We start from the raw sequence: 21397 nt of genomic DNA on the forward strand, positions 1-21397 counted from the left end.
CTCAGCGTCAAGTACAGAGGATAAAAAAAAGATTTGAAGAGACTGGAGACGTTTTTGACAAGCCCAGGTCAGGCAGACCCCGCAAGACAACTGCTCGAGTGGACCGTTTGTTGGCTCGAAAATCCAAGGCCAGCCCATTTTCCACTGCAGCAGAGCTCCACGAGGCCTGGTCACTTGAAGTCCCTGTGTCAACCAGAACAGTTTGTCGGATTCTGTCTTGAAATGGCCTCCATGGTCGAATCAGTGCCCAGAAGCCAGCACTAAACAAAAGACAATTGAAAAACCGTGTGGCATTTGCCAAGGCCCACAGCCTGCTAAAAGGATGGATGCAGGAAAAGTGGCAGAAGGTGGATTTTTCAGATGAATCTTCAGTTGAATTACACCACAGTCGCCGCAAATATTGCAGGAGACCTACTGGAGCCAGAATGGATCCGAGATTCACCCAGAAAACAGTGAAGTTTGGTGGCGGAAAAATCATGGTCTGGGGTTACATCCAGTATGGGGGTGTGCGAGAGATCTGCAGGGTGGAAGGCAACATCAATAGTCTAAAATACCAAGAAATCTTAGCTACCTCTTATATTCCCAACCATAAAAGAGGCCAAATTCTGCAGCAGGACGGTGCTCCATCGCATACTTCCATCTCCACATCAAAGTTCCTCAAGGCGAAGAAGATCAAGATGCTCCAGGATTGGCCAGCCCAGTCACCAGACATGAACATCATTGAGCATATGTGGGGTAGGATGAAAGAGGACGCATGGAAGACGAAACCAAAGAATATTGATGAACTCTGGGAGGCATGCAAGACTGCTTTCTTAGCTATTCCTGATGACTTCATCAATAAATTGTATGAATCCTTGCCAAACCGCATAGATGCAGTCCTTCAAGCTCATGGAAGTCATACAAGATATTAAATTTGGCTCTCACAGCGCCACAACTTAATTTGCTGACATATTTTTGTATTTGCAATAAATTTGTTCAATTTCTGTATAGGCGACAAAACTTTTGTCTTGCCAAAATTTGACCTTTCTGTCTTGATTAAATGATAAATATTTTTTCTATGAAAATTATTTATTTCAGTGCATTAAACATCATTTGGGAGGGTTTTAACTTTTCATATGAGCTATTTCTAACACCAATTAATTAATTAAAAGTCAGGTTAATATCAGGTATTTCTAGAAAATAGATAAGCGACAAGACTTTTGTCAGGGACTGTACATAGGACAATACAGGAAAAAAATATTATGGAATACAAGTTATTGGTTATTTTTCAGCTGTGCATTTGTTTTCTTAGCCATACAATCATGGCATTATCTGATGCTGTATGATAGATTATACATTTCTGATAATGGGAGAGTTAAATATTTGTATTATTTATGAATTGTAGCCTCATGATGCACCATTCACAACTAAAAATCAGTACAATACAGCAGTTTTTATAAACCACAAAATACCAAGAGTGAATGAATAAACAAAAAACTAATGTTCTGATAGTTTTGCAGATGGTTGTTCAAAAGTAACGTGATCGGATTTCGACTATCGGATTAGAGCAAATTTTGAAAATGGTGGTTTGAAAAAATAATAATTCTGAAATCAGATTAGATGATAATATTATATATTTAATAAATTAGAAGTAGACATTCGGCTACCTGGGGTTAACCTTCAGGGGCTCCGTAGAGCACTATAATCCAGATTTGGTCATCTGAAAAAGTGTGTATCTGGATCAGGGTGATGCATTTCAGTTTTGTTTTGAAAAACCAGCGCAAAAGTAAGATGGATTACCTGATCTTGGATCCAGATCTTTCTGATCCATATGAAACTTTTTTAATTTCCAGATAAAACAAGTGAAAAATGCAGGAATTATATGATGATGTTGTCTTCCAGGATAAAGTTTATTTTATAATTTAGTTGCGTGTCTAGAATGATCTGTTGGAGTGAGTTTTCTAACACTTTTAACTTGTATTTGCATGCAGTGTTCCTGTTCTTTCATCATCTCGGCTTCAGATAAAGTTGAATAAAGATCCAGCAGCTTAGGAACTGTAATGATATACTTATCTAAAGTACATGAACACATTGTTTTATGAAAAAAGAGCTTAAAAACACATTCACTGGAAGAAACAACATTTCCCTCACTTATTGTGTAATTTTGCCTTACATTATCTTAGATTTAGTGCCCCAAATCTCACCCAGTTTATCTCTTACCATCATGAGTCTGACAGACGGCGATAAATGTCCAAACCTGGAAGAGCAGTTGCAAGGTATTTCCGGCACTCATGGTTTGGTTTCTGCAATACAAAAATAAATAATAATAATAATAATAATACATTTGAATTTAGAATTAATAAGGAAATACTACAAATGAGATAATAGACAAAGACTTTTAAGAGGACGTTCACTTACGGTCTGTATCTTCACACTGCGAGTTTGCCACAGTCACAAGAGCAAATATCAAAATGGCTCTGGTTTCCTGCTTTCTATCTTTGCACATGATGCTGTGGTTTTTGAAAGAGTTTATTTTCTGATATGATGTTTGAGTAAAAAAATCCTGTGGTATGCCACAAACCTGTAGCGTTGCTTAGTGTCACTTCAACGGCTTGAACTAACGTCACACTAAGGATGTGTTTATAGCAGTCATAAGCATGCGATGTGTTATTTTTAATACATTATATACAACACAAACCCACTTAACATAATCTGACTAACTTCTTTAAAAACACGTACCCCTTTTATATGTTTGAATATAATGCACACAATGTGGAAATCAAGTAAAGCACCACTAAGTGTGAAATAAACACAAACTGATTTAAAGGGATAGTTCACTTTGAAATTAAATGTTGATATGTTTTAGCTTACCTCATGGGCATCTGAGATGTAGGAGTATTTGTTTCCCCAGTAGTTTCAATTTTGATCATTTTAGGTCAAACCGTTCTTGTCTGTGCCTCACATAATGCAGGTCTATGGTCACCACCTCAAAGAGCATACACAGAGAAGTCCAAATGAAACAATCCCCCATCGTAAGTACACACTGATGGCCTAAGACACGAAACGAGCGGTTTGTGTGAGAAAACCAACAGTATTTATATCGGTTTTACCTCTTGTACACCACTACTTCCGACTGATCCCAGGGCGCGCGTTTGTGTTTCCTGTGGTGTACAAGAGGTAAAAACGATATAAATACTGTTGGTTTTCTCACACAAACCGCTCGTTTCGTGTCTTAGGCCATTAGTGTGTACTTACGATGGGGGATTGTATCATTTGGACTTCTCTGTGTATGCTCTTTGAGGTGGTGACCATAGACCTGCATTATGTGAGGCACAGACAAGAACGGTTTGACCTAAAATGATCAAAATTGAAACTAGTGAACTATCCCTTTAAATAACACTAGTGCTGTGTCATTACCTAAGCACGGCCAATAACCTCAGACGGGACGTTTGGTGCATTTCATTATAGTTTGTCATTTATTTCTGTATTCTAGGCCATCATAAAGAGAGGCTGTACAAACACGGTCCTCACAGAACTTTTTACAAGCGAACCACATACTGTATGAAAGACCAGGAACAAAGTGAAAGAATAAAGTCAAAGAAATACAAAGTAAACAAAACAACTTAGTGTTTCTTTCACTTTCAGTCTATATCAATATCAGTTTTTGTCCTCATTTACAATTATAACAAGCTTAAACAAGCAGCAATCCTCCACCAAAAGTCATCAAACGACACTCAATCAACAGAAACGATGCATATATTCACCTCAGAACAAACAAGACACAAGATGCAAATGAGAGAAGAAGAATTTCATGCTGTTTATGTACATTCAGGTGCTGCTTAATTAATTAAAAATATAGTATTATATGATAGTCATATTGGTCAGAGACGACTGATTTCATCATAGCAGGACACGACAGACGCTCATTGTCCTCGTGTGTGTGTGTGTGTGTGTGCAGAATTAGAGAGACAGCAGACAATAAATCGACAGTTAACCAGACAAGGTTATACGTCAAGACACATTATTAAGTCTACATGAAAATTAAACAAAATGACAAATAAATATGTATGCAAACACAAACCCAACAAAGCATCAGCGGATCTGTCCACTATCGTTCTGGTGCTTGTGGCATTAGTATGGCTGAAGACAGCGCTCTCTGCTGGTAGAAGAATGCATTGCAACAGTTACATTATATTCATATGACACCTGAGCAGAGAATGGCTTTCTCACTTTATATTCATGACCGAACAAGACATCATGCTCTCTGGACATACAGCGCTGTATTGATAAGGTGTACTATATTATAGGTACAACAGCAGATTTCATCACTGAAATCAACACTAGTGGTTGATGATGAATTGAGTGAATCTCTCGAAACTCAAGGTCCAGGTCATGATTTCACCCCAAACAAATAAAAACACGTTTTATATATTCTTATAACCATTATGATTTTTGAATTGTGACAGTTTTTTCATGACATGGCATTGGCATTATTTAAAGTACACACAAACACACACACTGAGAGAGAGAGAGAGAGAGAGAGACACACACACACTCACTCGGTCGCTCACTCACCTCACTCACTCTCACTCGCTCGCTCACTCACCTCACACACTCACTCAGTCACTCACCTCACACACTCCCGCTCGCTCACTCACTCACTCACTCACTCACTCACTCACCTCACACACTCACTCTCGCTTGCTCGCTCGCTCGCTCACTCACCTCACACACTCACGCTCACTCACCTCACACTCACTCACGCAAACGCTCACTCACTCGCTCACTCACCTCACACTCACTCACGCTCACTCACCTCACACTCACTCACTCACACGCTCACTCACTCGCTCACACACCTTACACTCACTCACTCACACGCTCACTCACCTCACACTCACTCACTCACACGCTCACTCACTCGCTCACTCACCTCACACTCACTCACTCACACGCTCACTCACTCGCTCACTCACCTCACACTCACTCACTCGCTCACTCACCTCACACTCACTCACTCGCTCACTCACCTCACACTCACTCACTCACACGCTCACTCACTCGCTCACTCACCTCACACTCGCTCACTCACCTCACACTCACACGCTCACTCACTCGCTCACTCACCTCACACTCACGCTCACTCACTCGCTCACTCACTCACACGCTCACTCACTCGCTCACTCACCTCACACTCGCTCACTCACCTCACACTCACTCACGCTCGCTCGCTCGCTCACCTCACACTCACTCACGCACACGCTCACTCACACGCTCACTCGCTCACTCACACGCTCACTCACACGCTCACTCACCTCACACTCACTCACGCTCACTCGCTCACCTCACACTCACTCGCTCGCTCACCTCACACTCACTCACGCTCACTCGCTCGCTCACCTCACACTCACTCACGCACACGCTCACTCACACGCTCACTCACACGCTCACTCACACGCTCACTCACACGCTCACTCACACGCTCACTCGCTCACTCACACGCTCACTCACACGCTCACTCACACGCTCACTCACACGCTCACGCACGCTCATGCACACGCTCACTCGCTCACTCACCTCACACTCACTCGCTCACCTCACACTCACTCGCTCACTCACTCACTCACACGCTCACTCATCTCACACTCACGCTCACTCACTCGCTCACTCACTCACACGCTCACTCACTCGCTCACTCACCTCACACTCGCTCACTCACCTCACACTCACTCACGCTCGCTCGCTCGCTCACCTCACACTCACTCACGCACACGCTCACTCACACGCTCACTCGCTCACTCACACGCTCACTCACACGCTCACTCACCTCACACTCACTCACGCTCACTCGCTCACCTCACACTCACTCGCTCGCTCACCTCACACTCACTCACGCACACGCTCACTCACACGCTCACTCACACGCTCACTCACACGCTCACTCGCTCACTCACTCGCTCACTCACACGCTCACGCACGCTCATGCACACGCTCACTCACGCTCACTCGCTCACTCACCTCACACTCACTCGCTCACCTCACACTCACTCGCTCACTCACTCACTCACACGCTCACTCACTCACTCGCTCGCTCGCTCACTCACTCGCTCACTCACCTCACACTCACTCACTCGCTCGCTTGTCCCTCCCTCGCTCACTCGCTTGTCCCTCCCTCGCTCACTCGCACGCTCACTCGCACGCTCACTCGCACGCTCACTCGCACGCTCACTCGCTCGCTCCCTCGCTCGCTCACTCACTCACTCCCTCACTCACTCACTCACTCACTCACTCACTCACTCACTCACTCACTCACTCACTCACTCACTCACACACTCACTCACACACTCGCTCGCACGCTCTCTCGCTCACACGCTCTCTCGCTCACACGCTCTCTCACTCGCTCACTCAGACACTCGCTCACTCAAACACTCACACACACACTCACTCGCACGCTCACTCACTCGCTTGTCCCTCCCTCGCACACTCGCACACTCACACACTCACTCACTCTCACACTTACTCTCTCGCTCACTCGCTTGTCCCGCCCTCCCTCACTGTCAATATCAATCATAACACCTAATGGTCCTATATATATTTTTAAAACTTTGGGGTGAAATGTGACTCGGACACGTTTTCTTACGATATTCACCCAAACAACATGACAACGTTCATAAACAGACTTCATTTTATTTTTAGACCTCTTATATTTATTTTGCCCTTTAGACTCACTGTAACACTCTAAGACACACCAGTTTCGACTCAAGACTCAAGGAAATGTTTTTTACACCACTGAAACACCACACAATATCTGCAAAAGGAACCATGAAAGAAAAACAATGCTTGAGATTGAAATGAGATGCCCGAATCTCGTCGCCATAGTGAAACACTTGGCACATTCAAAGGTTTCAAGCATCCGTTCGAAGTACTCGTCATCGTGTCACAGGAAGCCGCGTGCCGCGTATTTAAACATCCACATATGCGTTGATCACACAAACAGGCCTATGCTGAATATTGCAAGTGGCAGTTTGGATTTTGACACACCACATTCATTATAAGTTTTAAAACATTCCTTATATAGGTGATATATTTTTGCGCATATACAGACTCTCTCTCATCGGTTACATAAGAAAGCAATAAGGGGAAGTGCGTCTTAAACACTGACTAACTGCGTTTAACAGGAAAAAGATGACATTCAGTGCGCTGCGTGGGTAACAGGTCCGTTTGACTCATGAACTACACACTCCGTGCCTCCTACCAGCTCGAAAACACACTCCGGCTTCTGTCGAACCAAACAAACACCAAAGATTGTCACTAGTCAGCCATGCCGTACACAGCAGACAACATTCAGCCAAGAGAATAATGCAGAAAGACAAGGACAAGAAGCTAAAATAGAGCATATTCAAGAAATGAACTATACAGACAAAAGTTACGTTCGCTTGACTGCAGAAATCCTGTGCTCAACCGTTTTTTATGGTCTTGTTTTTTCAATAAAATATCTAAAAGTCCTTTTGCATATGAATGCTTGTTTTCAGAGACAATATCCTGAATTAAGTTTATTTTTCGCAGATCGAACTAAATTTAGCTAAGGGGTTGTGCTTAAAAAGTAGAAGAAAACATCTGGGGCGAGAAAACAAACTTAATTCAGGACATTTGAATGTTTTTATCGGAAAAAAAGACAAAAATACTGATTAAGCAAATGAGTTCTGCAGTGTACTAATACTTAGTGTTCAGTGCAAAAGACGTTTTAGGGTTTTGCTGAGCTAATGGATGGATTGTAAAGGTGTGTTTTGTGACTATGATGTCCTTGTGCATTATTGTACAATTACAGATCGCTAATGTTTGGAGAACAACATGTAGAAATGACTAGTTGCATACGGGCTAGTGAGTTCAGATAGCCGTTTTTTTGTTCGTCTACAGGTCCTAAACGCCACACGAAAAGACGCCCGTATGACAAATAACAAGCGTTGTGTTTTCCCGCTCCTAGACATCGCCTCGTTGAGGGCTCTCAGGTATCGCACCTGTCGCGTGAATATGCTTCGCGATACGAATGGGTTATTTCTAGGGATGCAAAATGAAAATCCTGTCAACAATATCGTATTTTGATGATGTTTAAGCACGGAGTGTGCGATGAAATGGCGAAAAGTCGCAGAAGAAACCGAGAACTAGAAGGCAAAGGAACATTTTATGCATTTCATAATTCCCTCCGAGAAACACGTCCTCCCGTCCGGATTCCGTAGCACCTTGTATTGTGACATCACCCACCCATCAGCCAATCACAGAGTCAGATTCAGTCAGAATCAACACCCCTTCCTGATGGCACACAGAGCAGGAGGGCGCACACAGGAAAGAGAGAGACCTCACTTCCTTCTCCAGTACAGCGAGCTTCCTGTGGGCTGTGTTGGCGGCTTCACTTCCGGACGGCCTGCCGGTAGCTGTGTCTCTGGCCCTGGCCGCGGGAGCAGCCGTTGTTGCCGTTACCGGGAGGGTCTTGCGGGCCGCAGGCGGCGGAGCTCTGGCTCGGAGCGTCTTTGGTGCTGCAGGTCAAACTGCTGTCCTGCAGCGTGGGGCTGGATTGAGCTCTCTGTAGCGCCCCTTCCTCCAGGAGCATGGCTTCAAACACAGACAGGTCATCGCCGCCACAGCGCTGCTTCGCCCGCAGGAGCATGCTGTACGTCTCATAGCGCGTTTTCTGAGAGAGAGAGAGAGAGAGAGAGAGAGAGAGAGAGAGAGAGAGAGAGAGAGAGAGAGATTTTAATCAAGATTCAACTGTGCATTGCATTGTGGGTAGCCAGCATACTTCTCATTTTGGGAGTAATGGGTCATCTAGGAGTTCATACGAACCCGATTCCAAAAAAAGTTGGGACATTGTACAAATTGTGAATAAAAAAAGAATGTAATAATTTACAAATCTCATAAACTTATATTTTATTCACAATAGGATATAGATAACATATCAAATGTTAAAAGTGAGACATTTTGAAATGTCATGCCAAATATTGGCTCATTTTGGATTTACAGTTAGGACAGATAGCAATAAGAGGCCGGAAAAGTTAAATGTACATATTAGGAAAACCTGGAGGACCAATTTGCAACTTGGTATAAAAAGAGTCTTTTAGAGGTCAAGATGGGCAGAAGATCACCAATTCCTCAATGCTGCGGTGAAAAATAGTGGAGCAATTTCAGAAAGGAGTTTCTCAGAGAAACATTGCAAAGACTTTGAAGCTATCATCATCTACAGTGCATAATTTCATCCAAATATTCAGATAATCTGGACCAATCTCTGAGCGTACAGTTGAACTTTTTTACCTCAAACTCTAGATATTCCTCTCTCAGTCGGTACTCTTCAAGTTCACGACCTTTCACCTTTCGGTCAGGCGGATAAGAGCGCAGTTGTACAAGCTCAGTGGAGATGGAGCGAAACCGGGATTCATGAGCCTGTGCCTGCTCCTCCTACACACACACACACACACTTTATAATACTGCTTATATAAACACATACAAGCACAGTCTTTACTCCAACACAAAGTGAACTACATGCGGTCTACAGATGCATCATGCAAATAGGTAAAATTATTATTCAAATGTATTAATTGTTTTATTAAATAATTAGATAATATTTATACAATTATTATTCATATATATTTTATGAATATTATATTATTATTAATGTAATATTTATATTCTTGTTAACGTTAGTTACTGCATTAGTTAACAATAAACAATATGTTTTACAGCATTTATTAACCTTTGTTAATGTTAATTAATATAAATAAAATTCTTTATCACTTGTTCATGTTAGTTCAGTGTATTAACTGATGATAACAGATTTTTTAATAATGCATTAGTAAGTACAGAAATTAACCCTCATCCTTCCCTCGTAACGGATCCAAAAAGTAGACTTTTTAGGAGTTCAGAAATCTTATATAATTTCGTTTTTATTAAAAAATATATATATTTTTAACAATTTTTTTTAAATTTTACCTTTAAATTAATAGTAGTGCTAGGTAATCGATTCATCAAAATTAATCCTGTCCAAAATAAGAGTTTGTGTTTACATAACGTGTGTGTACTGCGTATAATTATTATGTATATAAATACACATACATGCATGTATTTAAGAAAATATGTTATATTTATTTTGTTATATATTGTTACATATTAAATGTTATTATATATATATATATATATATATATATATATATATATATATATATATATATATATATATATATATATATATATATATAATATGTATAAAATGTTAATAATTATACACATACACACACGTTATGTAAACACAAACTCTTATTTTGGAAATAATACATTTTGATTAATCGATTACACAGCACTAATTACTAGATTTTATCAATAAATAATAAACATTTATGCACATTCTTCACATTCTTTTAAATTATATTCAAAATAACTCTAATACATGCATAACCCCTTTTAATTCAGCTCAAAATATCTCACATTGGGTCAATTTGGTAGTCTGCCGACATCTTGTGGGATAAAAATTATATAACATGATATTTCATGAGTCTTACTAGATGGCCTTATGGCTCTAGATGGAGCGAATGAGCTGTTCCACTGGGTCCTAAAGTCAGGTTCTCTTCGCTATGCATTCAGATACACGTGTAGACAAAATAAAATCAATTTTGGTAAAGTTTTAGTATGTTTAGTTTGATTTGTGAGCCTTTTTTGTTTTTGCTGTGTACTGAAGCATTTCCTACATTCCAGGGGTCAAACTGACCCGCGAGGGGAGGATTTGTAACTTTTTATTAACCACATTATAAATCCTTTAATAGTCCTTTTTTTTGTGTATTTGTGGTTCAAGTGCGACAAAAGTCCTTAGGCCTTGGACCACTCCGATGAACATTAAACTGTAATAAATGTTTTTTTTTTTTTTTTAGTTTCGGGTCAAAATGACCCGAGGGAAGGATGAGGGTTCATCGATAAAGATTTTTAATGCAGTAGAATTATTGTTCATTAGTTCATGTTAACTAATGTAATTAAGATTCTGATTCTGATTTTTTGACCTGCGATAGCTTGGAGGCGGAGCCTGGCAGCAGTGGTCGACTAAATTTCTTCTGTGAGCCAATGGCAGCAGGGAGGGGCGGGGCTGAAAACATGGCCGCCACCGTGTTTATGCGCGTGATCCAAGACTGCATTTGTTCAGCATTCCTACAGAAACAAATCAAATGCATGAATATTATTACACATGTGGGTTCTAAAAGTGAAAATAAATCATTTTCTTAAGCAGTGACATATGAAGACAGACCTAGAATGAGCTCTGCGGTTGTTAAATGATGGTATAGGAGCAGAATTATGATTTTTTTTTAACAATAAAACATGTTTAATTATCCTAGTGATGAACCACAGCACCTATAATCCTGAAGACGGCTCCACCAATCTGAGAAGATGTGGACTCGCATTAAAAAAAGCACTGTTTATGTATGTATAAGTGCAAACATGTACCCAAAAAAAGTGGATTTTCCAGCACAAGCAATGAGAGCTGAAACTGGGGCAAACTTCAACTAGAGCAGAGCGAGTTCTCCTGGGGAACGGGAATGTGTGTGAACACACACACACACACAAAAGAAAGAAACACGGCCGACGGGACTGCATGAGTGTTTCGTCATAAATTGGACAGAAAAGACGGCAAATGCTGAGCCTCATACAGATGATTTATTTCAGTGATTCATTCTGATTAAAACTTAATGTTTTTGCTTTTTGTATCTAATGCTTAAGTGATTTTCATAATTGTGTGACACAGATTTGTACATCTGAATGCTCATTTATCTCCTGAGATCTTTTTGCAACGCTGTGTCACACAATGCATTTCCAAGTTAAACAGTAAATTAAATTGGAACATAATAAAATGTAGGCCAGGACTTGACTTTATCAGCGGGGAATTGATATGATGGTAAATTTACTGTGATGTCTCTGGATGAGAGAAGGGTTGGAAAGGGAGCGGAGGAAAAATAAGCATCAGACGAAAAAGGGAGTTATTACATTCTGATGACTATGGTTATGGTCTTTTCTCATTGACAGTGTGAACTCACGGGGCCTGAAAGAGGTAGACTCTCCAGTCAGCGGTCCGGAGGTAAAACACGTTTGGCCGTTTGCTGTAGTCTGTGGCTCGGATGGCCAAGGAATGGTGGATGGACACGGCATTCTTCAAATCCTCATCGGATAGCTGCTTATCCGGCCGATACTCACCCTGGAAAAACAATTATCCAGTAATTACTCCAATACATGCATCCGAGATGACCTCACAGAAGACTCTCACAATCATTATAGATTTACTGATCATACTGCCATTCTTCTCATCATGTATATTATCATCAAACTGTGTATATCTGGAAAAATACAACAGATGTTGAGTATGATTCAAATAAAGGCAACAGAAAAACATGATTTGTCTGAAAGACACTAAAATATCTTTAGAAAGTTTCAACATCCTCCTGGTTCAGGAAAGACTGAGGAAATAATGGCAAATGTTCCATTACTTCATCTACCAATCAGACATCACACATACAGTTATAATAATAATACATTTAAAATATGTCATAAAATGTTGTAATAAAAAAACAATATTTAAATGTAAGCATTAATACATAAGGCAGGAAATACATTTAGTTATTTTATGAAACAGTAGGAAGGAAGGAAGGAAGGAAGGAAGGAAGGAAGGAAGGAAGGAAGGAAGGAAGGAAGGAAGGAAGGAAGGAAGGAAGGAAGGAAGGAAGGAAGGAAGGAAGGAAGGAAGGAAGGAAGGAAGGAAGGAAGGAAGACAGGAAGGAAGACAGGAAGACAGGAAGGACAGGAGACAGGAAGGAAGGAAGGAAGGAAGGAAGGAAGGAAGGAAGGAAGGAAGGAAGGAAGGAAGGCAGGCAGGCAGGAAGGAAGGAAGGAAGACAGGAAGGAAGACAGGAAGGAAGGAAGGAAGACAGGAAGGAAGGAAGGAAGGAAGGAAGACACGAAGGAAGGCAGGAAGACAGGAAGGAAGACAGGAAGAAAGGAAGGAAGGAAGGAAGGAAGGAAGGAAGACAGGAAGGAAGACAGGAAGGAAGACAGGAAGACAGAAAGGAAGACAGGAAGGAAGGAAGGACAGGAGACAGGAAGGAAGGAAGGAAGGAAGGAAGGAAGGAAGGAAGGAAGGAAGGAAGGAAGGAAGGAAGGAAGGAAGGAAGGAAGGAAGGAAGGAAGGAAGGAAGGAAGGAAGGAAGGCAGGAAGGAAGACAGGAAGGAAGACAGGAAGGAAGGAAGGAAGGAAGGAAGGAAGGAAGGAAGGAAGGAAGGAAGGAAGGATGGGAGAAAGAGAGGAAGGCAGGATGATGTAGATAAGGAAAGAGAACAGCAACTCACCTTCTGCAGGTAAAGGATGAGTCCCTTTAGGACAGCATAAAATGTTTTCCATCCTCTTTTCCCACGAGGCGCTTCAGTTCACATGAAAAATAAACAGAAGTGTAATGGAAAACAGGACAATGGACCAAATATCAAACTATGTATATGCATATATAGTACATCCCAGAATCATTTACAGCTCTAAATGTCTTATATACTGGATATCGAATATTATATAGCAGAACCATAAAAAAATGAAGTACGGTATTTGAAAAGATCATAGAAAATAACCGAAACTTCCTTGAAAAGAGCAAAGAGAACGTCTGCTAATGTGCTAAATATAAATGTCTCCATGAGCGACTGAACGAGTCAGAGATGTGGAATCACTCACTTCTCTTTCCATCACAGTCGGCGTGGACCTTCCTCACCAAGAAGCCCGTCTTGTAGAGAAGCGCTCCGGACGGAGAAACTAAACCGCTGCCCGTCCGCTTCATTCCTCTGGCGTTTGATTCCTCCCGGTGCTCTCCCAGCTCCGAGAACGACTTGCGTAACTCTTCTTCATCGCTGGGGGAAGACATGAAGAAAAGAAAGTATCAATCAATCAACTTTATTTATATCGCGCTTTTACAATGATGATTGTTTAAAAGCAGCTTCACAGTGTTAAACAGGACAATATTGCAACAAAATCAGATTTGGCTAGTTTATAGAATGAAATATGACCTAATTAATACATTTTATTTGTATATTTAGTCCCCAACTTAGCAAGCCAAGCCAAAGGCGACAGTGGCAAGGAACCAAATCTCCACCAGGCCATGATGGAGAAAAATAAACCTTGGGAGAAACCAGACTCAGTCGGGGTGCCAGTTCTCCTCTGGCCTATTATTAAACAGTGTATAATTATTATTCTGCCAACCCTGCAAGTCATAAATCATATGTACCAACGTACTAACCCGGAGAAAGTGCATAAAGAGGAAAACAAAACGGTTATCCACCATGGCCAGGAACTATACTGAAGCAGCTCACATTTTCCTTTTAAGATCCAGGAACTAACACTAAATATCAGAGTATACAACTTCATTACCTGAGTACAAATTAAAGTACTACTGGTCAAATATTACTATTTAATATTAATATTACAAATATCAAATGAAAGTTGTAAAAACTGATTTTTACTTGAGTAAAAGTACAGAAGTATTTGTTTTTTCAAAAGTACTTAAGTATCAAACGTAAATTTCTTTTTCTTTTTTTGTCAACACATTATTTTATTATTGTTGTATAAAAGCACACTGTCATCATGATGGGTTAAGCCAGTCAGTGACGCTCCATCTGACATGCTATCATATGACTAACTTAAACTCATTTAAATACTTGAATAAAAGTTACAAATCTCTTTATAAAGCTACTGTCACTTTAAGGCCGAATGCACGGATCCAATACACTGATACACATCTGATATTCTCCAGACAAAATCAACTTTGTTTATGTGAATACTCAACAAAATGAACTTTTTTACATCCGTCTTCTTCCATTTTTCTATAAACTATAAATCAGTGTTCAACAAATGCTGTGAGCTCATTGAACTTCACGAGACCCTACAAGAGTGATTCCTGAAAGGCTTTCTGCAAAAACCCAAACGCCTTTTAAAGAAGAAAACAATCATCCGCTGACTTTCAAAGCTGCGGCAGAAACAACTTTTGACTTTGAGGACCTTGGTAGAAATGTAGGGAAGTAAAAAGTACGATATTTGTCTTTTAAATGTAGTGAAGTAAAAGTCATAAGTTTCCAGAAAAAATAATACTTAAATAAAGTACAGATACTCAAAAAGTGCAGTACTCAAGTAAATGTAGTTAGTTTCTGTCCACCTCTGCTGAATATCATGCACATCTAGTGTTCTTAATACGGCAGTAAATGTGGGAACAAATCCACCTCCACAATTCATGTTTAAAGACATGAGTGTGGATGCTGTGATATTTTGGGCCTGTCCTGCTGTGCATCCCGCCTCGAGTGAATAAAAGTCTTCCCCCTCCACTTCACTCCTGCCGATCGCGAATCCCCCAGAGCGAGGCAGACAGTATCGATCGAGTGTGTGTGGAAGTAAAGTGCTCTTCCCAGCGGGTCTCTCACTCTGCCACCGGAGGTCTAAATGTTCTCCGCAGAAAGCAAATCAAAGGCTTGATCGTACAGGCCAGACAATGATCGTATGCCACCGCCAGCCTGCCGTAGGGTTAAACGGAAGCCCTCATACCAGGAAAAATCATGTTCAATTTACTATTTAGACATGTCAAAGTGCCTCTATTACACGATTTTAAAAGGTACCTAATGTTGTCTCCTGCGACAGGTTTACATGCATCCAAGGTCAAAAACACTTCCATTTTCTCATAATATAAATTGCAGCATCAGCTCATTTCTCAAAGAGTCTGAAAAAGTTTCTCTCTAAACCACTGACAGCCCAGTCTGCTGTGATTGGTCTACTCTGCTGTGTTTGGTCAGATGGCCCAGTCTGCTGTGATTGGTCAGATGGCCCAGTCTGCTGTGATTGGTCTACTCTGCTCTGATTGGTCAGATGATCCAAAACCACGTACAACACATTTTGGAAACCAAACGTCTATTACAATATCTGAAATTCAGCTCTGGATGTTCCTCAGCATTTATTACACATTGATATGAACAGCGATGATGGTGTCGGGTTTACCGTAATAATTCCAGCACGAGTCCTCATCCTTTGAAAGTAGATGTAAAGTAGATCTGAAAACAGCTTCTTCTCCTCAACATGTCAACAATGTGAACCAAACTCTTCAGCTACAACTACAGCGTTTGAGGGGCAAAGTAGACGCTTTTTACAGGCACCCTATGATGACCGTAGGTTGGCATTATGCAAATGTGTGTGTAACAGGAAGTGAGACCGAAATTACTGACGATTCGTTTCTGTAGTTCAGAATCGATTCTTTCTTTTAGGAGACAACAGTTTGTGTCGTGCACTTTGATTCTGACACTTTACAGATATTTTACGTTCACAAGCAGCTCTATAACACACTGCATGAGAGATACTATCCGAAAAAGTATAATAGGGACCCTTTAACATCATGTTCCCAATCATAATCGCATTAAAGTCAATATGATTCTGATTACTTTCTGCACGTTTTATCTGATCAATTATCAATTTATTAAACTACAAAGCAAATTTCCTTTAGTATGATTTCACAAATGCCTCTTACTTTGAACATCCTCCTTTCCCTATGCGTGTAATGCTCATTTTTCCCAATTCCCCAGGCAATTCCAATTGGAAAAATGTCCCACTCCCAGCTTTCCCCTCCTGTAAAACATCCTTTTTTCATTTGGAAATATGGCACATTACTCAAGTAAAACAGGCAACAATTCATGTTGATTTGAACACCTGCATATCAACGCCTATAGCGATGCATGATGAATGCAAGAACAGCCAAATCAAAACAGAGGTCATTTACATATAGATGTCTTAAAGGGACAGATATAAAAACAGGTGGAAATAACCATAAAAATAAAGCCAAGCTTTTACTGAAAAAAACCTTGAGCAACATTTTAGGTGAACACTTCAGGTTATTATCATTAACTGAGACTAACACAGTAAGTAAAGCTATTAAAATTATATATATATATATATATATATATATATATATATATATATATATATATATATATATATATGTGTGTGTGTGTGTGTGTGTGTGTTTTTATCAATTAATATTATAGTATTTATAAATAATATTTGTCTTTTTATTATTATATAATAGAAAATATATAAATGATAAAATAATAATAATTATATATATATATATACACACACACACACACACACACACACACACACACACACACACACACACACACACACACACACACACACACACACACACACACACACACACACACACACACACACACAAGTTCAAGTACTAAAATTGCTAAAACAAAAAAAAGACAATAATTTAAAAACATTATTTAAAAAACATTAAAAAACCAAGAACGAATACAAAAAGACAAAAATAATAACATAAAAATGAAGTTTAAAAATTTAAGTAGTATGTTAATGTTTTTTCAGAAGAATAAAATTACGAATAACAACTAAATAATAAATAATACATATAATTAAACAATAGAAATAAAATGACTGAGTAGAGTAGGAATGAACACACAAAATGTGGAGGACAAGCCCTTTAAAAGCAGGAGTGTGTGTGTATGTGTGAATGTTCCTGTCCTTCTCGGCTGTTTTATGAGGTCTCTCGTCACATTCGGTACACTCAGAGGTGTAACATTTCTTGTGAACACACTTCGATTGTCTCAAGTCAGTTAAATAACCCCTTTAATGGTGTCTTTCTCTGAGAAAGGACACATCACACTGCCGTCCCGTCCGCGTGATGTTTCTCAGGGGAGAGACCGAATCCTTGCAAGAAGCCAACCTGGAAATCATGAGCTACGGTGGCCCAAACAGCCCAAAAACCTTCAATTCACCTCTAATCCAGCATCTAACCAGACACCATTAGCCTAGTACAAAGACAGAGACACAAAACAGTTTCTTTCCCAAAACGTTGTTGATACTAAATACACAAGAGCTCAAAGCCCTGTTTAATATGTCTTTAACTGTAAAGAAACCCAATGCACAACACTCTCGCTTTATGGTGATTTTTTGCATGTGCAAATCTCACATTTACTTCAGATAATTCTAATGCAAAATCTGCCATGTCAAAACGGCCTTTTTGATCAAATTTCTGATGTTCTGAAATGATCACATGACAATGCTTTCATAAAACATCATTCCACAATAAGAAACCTATGAATATGTGTGCACTGCTCTAATATGGGGGAAAACGTCGGTCAATCAGTCTCGCACTGAGCATGTGCATTAAACTTAAAGCCTGTTGCCTGGTAACTGTCGGCACAAAAGGGGGAGAGAGAGAGAGAGAGAGAGGGAGAGGGATTGTCGGAGGACTGGTGGGGGGAAAAGCAACCTAAAGAATAAATTTAGCCAGAGCCATAACAGCAGGACTGATGGTGCTCACGAGACGCCCGCGGCCCGACTCCAGACGTGGTTTTATGAAACAGAGAGACGAATGGCACTAATCACACAGAAGACTCACAGCACAGGACTAGATCAAGAGAAAGAGAGATGACAGGGCCAACTTTTTATGGTTTCCATTATTTAAACCATAAATCCGTTTGCAGACAGTTAGATTTAAAAAGTAAAATACAGCTTAAATAATATTTGTTAATTCATATTTCAATCATTATTTCATATACAAAAGTTTGGAGTCAGCAAGATTTTTTTAAAGGACTCTCGAGAACGAAACATTTGTAATTATAAGGCTGTGGTGTTTCTTACTATCTAAAATATTTAGAATTATATTTTGAATAAAGCCATGCAGAGATCATCGAAATGATTCATTGAACAGTTTAAACTGATTCAAGAATATGAATCTAAATGTCAAACGGTTAATAATGAATTATGCCTATAAGTTGTGTTTATGTTTAAGTTCAGCAATATATTTTCAGAGAGAGAGAGAGAGAGAGAGAGAGAGAGAGAGAGAGAGAGAGAGAGAGAGAGAGAGAGAGAGAGAGAGAGAGAGAGAGAGAGAGAGAGAGAGAGAGAGAGCTGAACAGACACCAGGCTGAAACGTAATCAGGAAAGGGCAGAAATGATTCGATTCAGAGAGCGGCATGCTGGGAAAACAAGAGCGCCTGTTGAGGAGAGAACAATTTTCACGTATAGACTAGTCATGTGCGCGCACACACACACACACACACACACACACACACACACACACACACACACACACACACACACACACACACACACACACACAGTGTAACATCATTAGCTGTCTAACATACTATAAGCGCACGCACACACACACACACACACACACACACACACACACACACACACACACACACACACACACACACACACACACACACACACACACACACACACACACACACACACACACACACACAACACACACACTCCATTCCATAGCCAAGGATTTTATACCATACAAATTGTACATTCTATCCCCTACACTGCCCCCCACGCGCGCGCACACACGCACACACACACGCACACACACACACACACACACACACACACACACACACACACACACACACACACACACACAGAAACACACACACAGAAACACACACACACACACACACACAAACACAGTGTAACATCATTAGCTGTCTAACATACTATAAGCGCACACACACACACACACACACAGTGTAACATCATTAGCTGTCTAACATACTATAAGCGCACGCACGCGCACGCGCACGCGCACGCGCACACGCACACGCACACGCACACGCACACACACACACACACACACACACACACACACACAAACACAAACTGCCCCTGCCCCTAAACCTACCTACCACAGGAACATTCTTCATTTTTACTTTCTCATAAAAACTCCTCCTGTATGATTTATAAGCCTTTTGAAAATTGGGGACATGGGTAATGTCCTCATATTTTACCCTCTCCTTGTAATACCTGTGTCATTATACACATTTGCGTCCTATTATTTCACAAAAACAAGCACACACACACACACACACCACCAGCTCTCTAACATACTATATACACACACACACACACCACCAGCTCTCTAACATACTATATACACACACACACACACCACCAGCTCTCTAACATACTGTACACACACACACACACACACACACACACAAACACGCACGCACAGTAAACTCTCCTCCTCTCACAATGTAAATGCCCATCTCTCGGGATCAGCGCTGTGTCCTCTGTATTCTTATGAGCGATGGAGCTGAACATGTCTACACGTGTCCGACAGTCTTGTGTTCCTGAGTTTCTCCTCAGTGTCAATGAACAGCTTCATTCCTCCTCCTCAGCCCTTTCCATCCCTCTATCTGTCCCAGTCTCTATTCTTTTCCTCCCTCTCAGACGGGTTAAAATCACTTGAATATTGATCATTTTGTGACATTGTGATGAATGCAGTGCACAGGAGTCGGTAATTAAAAATTCATTAACACTCCTGGCTGAGGAACGGCAGGTTTATTCTGCTGGTGTTTCCACAAAAATATGAAGCCGCACAACAATGATGATAATAAATGTTTCTAGATGGATTAAACTTTAACTGTACCTTCAGATCACACTGTAAAAAAAGTGTTGTTCTTGCTCTGTCTTTTTGTCTTGTTTTCCAGTGCAAATGACAAAAGATTCTTAAATCAAGACACATTTACAGACACAAAAAACATAAAATAAGTCTTGTTTTCTGTGAAATTGATCAAAATGAGTTTGTGAGTTTGTTTAAACAGGAAAAAATATGTATATGTATGGAAGTTTGAAGAAAAGAAGAAAAATAAAAACGTTTTATTGGAAAATTTGCATTGGAAAACAAGACAAAAATATTAAGGAAGATATACATTTCTTACAATGTCTCCAGCGTAATGCCATGACTTTAAGACTTTAAGATTTAAGACCTTTTAAGGCCGTGTGTAAGGATGAATTAAGACTTTTACAGCCCTCTTAAGATCCGCAGAAACCCTCCCAGTCATTAGTCACTGTTGTGAGTCAATTCTAAAGTGCACTGATGTGAAAAGACTGAGTTTATCACTCACTACACAAAAATATTTTACTGCTCTTACTAGGGCTGCCCTCAACTAAAGATTTTTCTAGTCGACTAGTAGACGGGCGTTTATATTAATAAGCCATAAATCATAATAATGAGCCTTTAATTGCCTATATCTACCACATAGCCTAATCAGTGCTCAAACGCACACATAAAGCTCGCCAGCAAACGTAATGATTATGAATCTGGCATTAAAGAACAAGGAGCAAGGAGACTATTTAAACATTTTAATAATTTATTGATAATGTTTTCGGCTGAATAGATTAAGGGCCCTATTTTAAAGGGTTACTTCAGCGATTAGCATATGGCTTTGTATCAGTAGAAACCCTGGAGAATATTCAAATTATTGTGCTTTCCCCCCTCATATCTCCCTGAGACAAGAGATTTATGCATTTTATTTCTGGAAAAATTCCTCCTAT

At 40.2% G+C, this 21397-nt stretch overlaps 1 protein-coding gene and 1 long non-coding RNA gene across 2 annotated transcripts in view; both read right to left on the minus strand.

The window, feature by feature from the left end:
* Positions 1–3427: 3427 nt before the first annotated feature.
* Positions 3428–6236, minus strand: LOC137056230 (uncharacterized). The gene is made up of 3 exons (XR_010900246.1): positions 5836–6236; positions 4697–5333; positions 3428–4661 (listed from the first exon to the last, which is right to left on the minus strand). It is a non-coding gene; the product is annotated as an uncharacterized lncRNA (long non-coding RNA).
* A 1459-nt stretch (positions 6237–7695) lies between these two features.
* LOC137055553 (uncharacterized) overlaps positions 7696–21397 on the minus strand; it is a 67322-nt gene continuing 53620 nt past the window's right edge. The window contains exons 12-17 of the mRNA XM_067429379.1: positions 13718–13890; positions 13348–13418; positions 12045–12202; positions 11019–11163; positions 9286–9429; positions 7696–8668 (exon numbers count right to left, since the gene is read on the minus strand). Of these exons, the coding sequence (XP_067285480.1) occupies positions 8387–8668; positions 9286–9429; positions 11019–11163; positions 12045–12202; positions 13348–13418; positions 13718–13890 (973 nt within the window). The 3' untranslated portion in view covers positions 7696–8386. The remainder of the gene's footprint in view (positions 8669–9285; positions 9430–11018; positions 11164–12044; positions 12203–13347; positions 13419–13717; positions 13891–21397) is intronic.

The sequence above is a fragment of the Pseudorasbora parva genome, chromosome 21 (genome assembly GCF_024679245.1).
Source record: "Pseudorasbora parva isolate DD20220531a chromosome 21, ASM2467924v1, whole genome shotgun sequence".
Lineage (NCBI taxonomy): Eukaryota > Metazoa > Chordata > Actinopteri > Cypriniformes > Gobionidae > Pseudorasbora > Pseudorasbora parva.